General features: G+C 36.5%; 1 protein-coding gene across 1 annotated transcript in view; it reads left to right on the top strand.

The window, feature by feature from the left end:
• The first annotated feature begins 4,587 nt into the window (after positions 1 to 4,587).
• SUN1 (Sad1 and UNC84 domain containing 1) overlaps positions 4,588 to 8,841 on the top strand; it is a 21,873-nt gene continuing 17,619 nt past the window's right edge. Inside the window, exon 1 of the mRNA XM_010003264.1 lies at positions 4,588 to 4,682. Coding sequence (XP_010001566.1) covers positions 4,606 to 4,682 — 77 coding nt within the window. The 5' untranslated portion in view covers positions 4,588 to 4,605. The remainder of the gene's footprint in view (positions 4,683 to 8,841) is intronic.

Consider the following 8,841-nt stretch of genomic DNA (forward strand, 5'->3'; position numbering starts at 1 on the left):
CCTCTTGTTTTTCTCTAGTGGCGTTACAGTTTGACACCTGTGTTTGGGGATCTGTGGCTCAAGGGTAAAATCTAGTGTATAAAACGTGAATGTTACTGCTTGGCGGTTTTGTTTGCCTGTTTTTGTGTTTGTTTAAAGGGATACTGATGCTTTAAGAATGTGTGTTTTCATTTTTTATGTATCTCGGAGCTCTTTGCTCTTCAGCCTGTATAAACTAGTAGTTAATTGGGTATGTGAAAACATTCTTTGTGTAATTACTAACGGGTTTGCCTTTTTTTAGCCAAAAAGAGTAATATTATTGGTTATTCATAATAGTTAAAAATTGAAATTACAAGTAAAAAATGGCTTGCTCTCAGAAACAGGTAGGGTTGTGTACTTCAGTTTCATTATTACTAATAATTTGCCCAAAAGTCTGTTTAGGTTTTAGGGCATTAGTGTGTTAAATCAAAATGACTTAAACTTAGTTTATTTGCTTTAAAAACAAAGGATAGAATAGTTCATACTTGAAGTAGTACTACCAACGTCTCCCAAGACCTGAAATGTGTATGATTATTTTTTTTATAGACCTTGTAGTGTAAAAAATAAGCTATGCTTTCTTGCAAATTTTCTGATTCTATTACAGACTTCCTGGTGAATATTTTAGCTCTGCCCAGGTCCCATTTATAGAATGACAATTTACCACTTCCTTGGTCACAAAGAGTGTTCATGAGGAAATGCCTAGATAGCAAGTTGGTGGAAGTCTATTTATGTACCCAAAAACTCCTAAGTGGGGGCTCCTCCTTGTCCTTGTGGTATATATACAGTTTTGGAGTATTTGGTGCTGCTTCCCCTTTTGTGGTGCTTCTGTGCTTTAAGGCCACTATCAGAGCATCTCATCACCTTCCAGGAAGTTTGCTGCAGTGGTAGTAGAGTTCTGTTGAGGCTGGGTGATTCTGAAAGTAACTTCCAGGTAAAAAGTCTTTCAGAAGTAGTGATGCAGTCTCATGTCACTCAGATGCTTCATAGTCCACATCCTCTTTTTAGACAGAGCCAAGGGGCTTTGTGCATAGGTAAATTCTTCTGCACTGATTACAGAAGCCCCTGTGCTTCCTTGTGTTCTGTCCAAGTCAGAATTGGCATCTTCTGCCCTTCCACTCGGCTGATAAACCGTAACACTGTTGGAATTGTTGTCTGCTTCCCCAAAACAGCAAATAATCCAGCTGTCTCCTCTGCAGGAATATGGAAGTTGTGTTAGAAATTGAGGCAGATTCTAATGTCCTCTTGAATTCTCTCTGAAACGTGTGCATCTCTTTTTTGACCTTTAGGTTGTCTTATAAATGTACTCTTTTTTACTTGGGTTTTTTATGCAACTGCATACTGACTTCTTTCACTATACAACCCTTAGTACTTGGAAATAGATGTTTATGAGCTTCTGAGGAAGGAAAAAAGGCTGCCTCAAGTCTGGGCCCAGTAATGCTTGTAACATAGCTGGAACTAAAAACCTACATGAATCTGAGTCCAGAGAGATCTATGGTACCTAACCCAAAAACCTGCCAGGCACCCAGAAGTGTTTAGACTGGAACTAAGTACTTTGTCTTACCTTTCAGGTTCTCTGCCAAGTTTTGTGTTTTAATTTCCAAAATATCTTATTAGCATGCCTCTTTCTGTTCTAGATGTATATGAAAGTTTCATAAATAAGAAGAATTAATATATAATAGGTGGAGTGCTGTTAAACATGAGTGAACAAATTAGAGGGAGTTACTGTTTTCTACCCACTATGGTCTGTTCTGTAGTTGAGAGTTCTGCTATAAGTATGTAGAATATTCCTAAATAAATTGGGTTTATTGTTTTGTGGGTTTTCTTTTGAAGAACTGGGTAACTAAAATGAGGTTGTTGAGCTAGTAGACAGGTTAAAAAAAAAAATCTAGTTTCAGAGTAAATTGTAGGTGCCTGTTTTTTAAGATTGTGGTGGTTATTGCTGAAGATTATTTTCAAGTTCTATTTAAGTCAGGTAAGGCTGTTTTATTGCTTGGCAAAAACTAGTAAAGGCTTTTCCCTTTGAGTCTGAATTAATTTTAGAACATCAGACAAACAGTGAATCAAACCAAGCCCCTAAATCTTCTAAGAGTGCTTTCTAACTATGTGGTGCTGAGATGGCAAACCTGTTGTGTTTACTAGAGATCTTAGTGTTGTGTGTATGAGAAGCAGCTATTAATAGATCTACACATAAATACCCTCAGGGCTTTTCAGTGAGCAGTGCCATTTTCAAGTACCTATTTTATCTAATACTAACTTAATGATATATTTCAAAGTTTATTACATTTATAAGAGATATGATATAAAATCTAGCATTTTATTTCCTTAGAAATCAAGTAAAGACAGAGCTGATGGGAAAGGGGAAAAGAACAGGAAGGCAGCTGAGCAAAGATGTTATTTTTCAAAGTCTGACTTTGCTGTGCCTGTATGGGTAGCAGAGGCAGAGGGAGGAGCTGGGAGCCTACTGAAAGCTCCCTCACACAGCCTGGCTTTCCACGTGAGAACATATTGCTGGGTGTCAGAAGCATGATAGCAGCTATTGAGTTCCCAATTAAAAAACTGGGTTTATCGATCAAATTATGTGTGCTAAGCAGTCAAGATTGGCTGCAGTGGAAACTAAACAGAGGTGTGCCTGCCTTGTGGTTTCAAAATCTTTCTGCTGGGGTGGACCAATTTAAACAGAACAACCTTAATCATAGTTTTGAATTTCAATAGGTCTATGTAAGACAAATCTGTTTTACCGTTGTTTAAGACAAATGCTGTTTGATGTTATCAGCATCCTTTGCCTTGGATTTCATTGTATTTCCACTCTTATTACTTGTGGAATCATTACTTTCTGGTCCCTATTTCCTGTGTTCTAAAATGAGCTCTTATTTGTTGTTAAAGTACAGCAGCAGTTCTCGTGTATTCTACCTCTGTTTGCTGCTTATTCTAGCAAGAGAATTAGACTGCTTTGCTACTATTTCCATGCTACTGATCTAAGCTTCCTCTAAACAAAAAACAAATTTTATATACAAGCCAGTGAAAGTATTATGGCTCAGGGACAAGTGAAGTAAGTGTAAAGAGAGATCAATTAATGGGAATATTTCTAAATAATATTAAAAAAATAAATAGCATAAGTGAGACCTTATTTTTCATTAACCCCACAAACGAGAGGTGCATTCAAAAACTGCGATGTTCAGTTTCGATTTTTAAAAATAAGGAGGAAACTGTATTCAATAGTAATGGAAATCTCCTACTGTCTTATTGGACATGTCCAATGGATTTGGAAGCTAAAGGTGGGATGACTAAGATAATTTTGGTATTAAATGTAGAGATTTATTTTTGAGCTGCTATTACCATACCTGTGACACTGTGCTTTTCGCCTCTATTTCTTATATATAGTGAAAATAAGTGGAAACTTCTTTCAGCATAGCAAAGTGCATTTTCCAAAATGAGATACTTGTTTTGATTATAAAAATTAAACTGTAGCTAGGGATATTTTTACCTCTAGTTTAGGCTCGTCAGCACAGTTGTGTGGACTATCTTTTACTGCTGCTGAGACAGGAAGTGTAGATAATCTGAAAAAATAGCCATTATACTGCTTTGCTAATCATGCAAATCCATCATAGCCAAATCCCTATTTTTTTAACCACTAATAACCTACTATCAAATATATATATATATATTTTTTTTTTCTAGAAAAGCAGTACTTTTCTTGTGGCTAATAAAACTGTGGGTTTTCTGCAAGTTTTTTTAACTTAAGTCAAATTGTAGATAACACCACAGGTGTATCCGTGTAGCTCTGCGAGATTCTTGATATGAGTACATCAGGGTTTTTTTTCTTCCTAAATTTATTATACCTTCCAAAGACCCCATGGAAAGTTTTACAAGTGTGGGTTGGGGTTTTTTTGAGTGGATGGCACTCTGGAAAATATACCTAATTCTAGCCATGAGTCAGTTGGCTCCTCTACTGGGGTGTGTATTCAGAGTTTTTATGTCAGGAATAAGTACACCAGTACCAGATATTACAATTTAGTATGGAATGAAGGAAACGTCCTTGCTACTTAGTGAATGGTGTTTGAAGGTTGTGAAGTGACTGGACTATATGCAAAAACTTTTTCAGTTTTCATCTGTGTTACCCTTTGTTGGCACACAGAGCAGCCTGTGCTTTGCTCCATGGGCTTTCAAAGCAAAACTTGTAGTGAAGAGACCTGAAAGCATGGCTAGGTAGTTCCTCAAATATTTATGCTTAGGTTTTGGGAATGCTAGCAATAACTTGGTTCCTGTGGAAGTGTTGTGGTAGAGTTGCGATAAGAGCTTGGCTCGTGTTGCAGCAATGTTTCAGAGAACTCAGAAATTGCTGAAAATAGAGTATCATAAAGAAAGTCTTGGTCAGAAATACATTGAGCTTTGTGCAGGGATATTTAGCACTAGCAGCAATACTGCTGAAATACTGAGAGCTCCATGTTTCTGCTAACAGTAGTTTTTTTATTTCAATACTTCATAACAGGCTGAACGATGCAAGGGCTTTTACATTGACTTTACGTAACTTTAAGTCATTGCAATACTTTATTTTCACCTTTTACAGTATGATTTGAAACAGTCAACATGGACTTTTCACGTCTACACACGTACACTCCTCCCCAATGTCTGCCAGAGAACACTGGCTATACATATGCACTCAGGTGAGAACTCTCTTCTTCTTGTAGAGAAACTGCATGTTCTCTGAATGTTGTTAATTCTGGAGAATGTAACTTTCATGGTAAGTAGCCAACTTATTTGAAGAAGCAAGCTTTGTCTGGTGTGTTTTAAAAATAACTCTGGTGTCCTAAATGGAGGAAAGAATACATGTTTAACAGGACAATTACTAAGGTAATGACTCAGTGTTTATTAGTTGCTAGGAATAACTAGTCTCCGCCTAGTTACAACTGCTGTTTTATTTCTCTAAATACGTCATCAAAATTCTTAGATGTTTTCTGCTGCCTTGTAGTGTGTGTGTATTTTCTTGTGTGACTTGGCACCATTTTAATTTTAAAACACTGATTGATATGCGTGGCTGGAAGTCACATGTGGATTGTTGTTTTTTTTAGCAAAATGTATATGAATGTAAAGGCTGTATCCTCATGAACTTGTTTTCTTTCTTGTATCTTTTTATTAAACTCACCATTATTATACTGTTTTTCTTAAATCACTTAATTTTTCTAAAAACTCTGTAGTGAGCTTGCTAGGTTTTGTAATATGTATTAAAAATGAATGCTGTGATGTCCATTTGAATTTCTTATATCAATAGAGCAGATTATGACTGCTGATTTAATGTATCCAGCTTTTCCTGTTGCTGAATCCTGAGGCATTGGCTTTGCTAATTTTATGTGGGGGAAAAAAAATTTCTTTGCTCATTAAGATGCAGTATGAGATTGCTTTCTGTTCTTTGCCTGTAAATCATGCCTTTAATGTGTACTAAACTACAGTATTCAGGTTGGAGGATACTTGGCTACTTGCCAATAAAACTGTAGAAATAAGAGATCGCTAACAATATTCTTGCTTTTCTGTACTCTCAAACTGTAGTGTCATCAGTTTTAGTTGGGAATCGTGTTTTTTTTAGCTAAAGCCTGATGTCAATAGTGTTGAAGAATGAAGAATTTGTGTTGCATCCATGAAATTGCAACTCTTCCTGAATTTTTAGAAAAACATGGGTAGAATGTTGGTTAAACACAATTGGTTTACTAATATCAAGAAAAGACATGCTGGACAATGAAAGATGATTTATGTGCCTTATATCAGAAAGCAGATTCACAGTGATACTGCTAAGCATTTTCAGATGCCTCTGCATTGCAAGTGTACCTTAGAGATTGTCTGAAATTTTATGACTTTTCCCTGTTGTGAGCCATAAAAGTAGACTTTGATTCTTCAGGGTTTTTAGACAGCAATTTTTGTCTCCCTGAGCATATCTTTTTTAAAACGATCTGTGACATTGTCACAGTAATTTGACTTCTTAGTTGTTATATTTGTCTGCAGTGATATTAGTATGTTCTACTATGCAATTTTCTCCACAGCAACTAATTTTCTCATAGGTCTCAGTGTTACGTTAAGAAATGAAGATTTATTTTCTCTTTTTTATTATGTGTATTTCCAGGAGTATTAGCAAATTAAGATTCAATGGCTTGCTTAAACTTATTTGGGATTAAAACCCTTCTGAGCTGGGTTTTTCTTCCTGCCCACTATTTTGTCAGAATTTTTGTTTCTCACTGAAGCAAGTAAGAATGCTACAGGAACAAAGATTAACCTGCCAGGAAAGGAAGATGCAGAATGCTAAATTCTATTTGGGATCTGGAATGTAGTTCGTGATGACACTGGGTTTTGTGTAGGAAACAATGGGAGTGTTTGACTTCCTACATAAACAAAGATGGTTGTTTTGCAAAGCTGAAAACTTGTGATGAGGCCTTTGTAGAAGGGGAGAGATTGAAAGAAAGGAGATGCCTTGAAACTCTTCAGCTTCCCATTTTGCTGTGTAAAAACTATGCTAGATACACAAGTTCAGAAATGGGTGGATCTGGGTAAGCTGAAGTTTATTAACAGGCTTAATGAAGGCTAGTATAATTAAACAAGGTTGAAAATAATTCATTGTGATTCTTCCTTGCATAGAAGGGAAGGATTGGCAAGCACTTTTCTGTTAAATTTCCTCTTGAAAAATTCTGTGAAGTCCTGAATATTAAAATAACGGGGGAAAACTACTTGGTACACTGCCTGCCTTCAGGCTGTCAGTCAACTACAGTCCTGAGCAGGCTCTGGCTGTGTGTCTGCTGAGTCTGTGCAGAATGTGCCATGTGTTATTGATGTAGCCAGTCCTACCTTGGGTCAAGCATTGTTTGGAGAATCCAAAGAAAGAGTGAGTTAGGCAGAGTTGCTAATTAGAAATGTTTTCATGCCAAAGTTCATTCCCTCTTCTCTCCCCCCACCCCCCAACTTGCTTGTATGCTGATCTGGCTTGTTCTGCTTTTGAAAATTCAATCTTCACTTAATCTGAGTTCCTTTAAAGAAATTGGCTCGTGCCTGTAGCACTGCAGGAAGAAGTACAGTGAAGCTAGATACCACAGAGCTATTAATAGAGCTGGTTATGACCTATTAATAGAATTTATATTAATACTCACTGGAATTGCATGTGTTCATAACTGTTTATAGTGCTTCTACTTTATGATTTTAATCCTCCAGTGCAAATCAGAAAAACATTAAACTGATACAGCTAAATAACCTTAATCCTCCTCAAAATGCAAGTCAAACTTGTCAATCTCACCTACTTTTCAGCGTGTAGTTTACACCCTCCTCTTCAGGCTAATCTTTTCTTTAGTCACCATCATCTTTTGAGTTGTGTTGGTTTTGTCAATTTAGGTACCTCTAACACTGCTTTTTTTTCACAAATACGGATTAAATTTAAAAGAAATTGGTTTTATGTTGGGGGTTTTTTCTGTGTCAGAGCATTAAATGAGATGTAACTTTCTGTGAAATAGTTGAATAAAATCCTTTGGTGTTTTTACGTGTGTTCTGGGATTGATTTGAAGCAGTAAGTAGCTAAGTAACTCAGGATAGTATCCTTGGTCAGTTAATATAAGCAATGCCCTTGTCAGAAAGCACATGAACATTCTTAGGCTGATTTTATGCCTGTGTCCATGTTGAAGATGTCTGATGAGCTGTAGTTCTCTAGGTGTATTGCACTTATCTATTATTATCTCAAATAATCAAGAATTACTGTCCATTTCATTCCAAGAAATAATTATAAAATAAATGACACTTAAGGCCCTCCAAACGGAGCTATAGATGTGCTAAAATTGGCAGACCTTGTTCTCATTCCACTTATAAATAAACTTGAAAATTAACCCACTGAAGTCTAGGACATTATTGTTCTGTAGAAGCTCATAAGAAGGAGGTATCAAGGTAATAGCTAAGAAGCTGGAAGTGTAAGAGTAGGTACAGCAGATTTGCCAGCAGCTAGGGGAGCTGTTTTTCAGTAGAAGGAACCAAAGTTTGCACTGTTAATGTGCATTTTCTAGGAGTGTAGTTTAACTGCATCCCAGCTTTAGTACATTTTTATACAAACTATACGTATTGGGTAGGAGTACTGTGAGTGTACTAGTTTATTTCTGTCCTGTGAAAGGAAAGGCAGGTGTTTGGGTTTTTTTGGCATTTGTTTGTTTTTGTTGATTTGTTTATTTACTTTAGTCTTTTCTGTAGGAGAAAAAAGGCTGCTTTTCACAGAGATGGCAAGTTAGGAGACTTATAGGTACTGTCCTGCCAACAAAAAACATATAATTCTCTTTATTTTCAATGCAAAGAAAATTGCTATCTTGTATAGGCAAGAGAGAAGCTTCCATTTTGTTTAAAGAGAAAAAAATACCATAATTTTTCTTTCTTTTTTAGATTTTAGAGCCCAATTCCAAGCTACGTATTCAACCCAAATTGATATAACTGCTCATTGAGATACTTAGTAACAGCAAGTGTTCATAAACAGAAACAAATTGAGGCTGATCACAGCTGTCAGCTTGTCCTGTGTACTTTGTGTTCTTGTGAATTGGGTATCTGTAAGAAACACTGGGTGAAGATGAGGAAAAGCAAATGCATAGTGGCAAGTGTAAATAGCAAAAGGGAGTTCTGAAACAACTGTTGAGGGAGGGACTCAGTGGTGAAGTGTGGTTGTGACCCTTTCAGAGGGTACAACAGGAGGAGCTGTATGTTCTCGCCTCACATCTGTCAGAGTGCAAGCTGTTGAAACAATAGTTTTGAAAACTGTAAAAGTTATATCCCTTTGTACCTAATCAAATGTAGACTAAATCTATTTTCACACGAGAAGGC

The sequence above is a fragment of the Chaetura pelagica genome, unplaced genomic scaffold (genome assembly GCF_000747805.2).
Source record: "Chaetura pelagica isolate M959 unplaced genomic scaffold, ChaPel_1.0 scaffold138, whole genome shotgun sequence".
NCBI lineage: Eukaryota > Metazoa > Chordata > Aves > Apodiformes > Apodidae > Chaetura > Chaetura pelagica.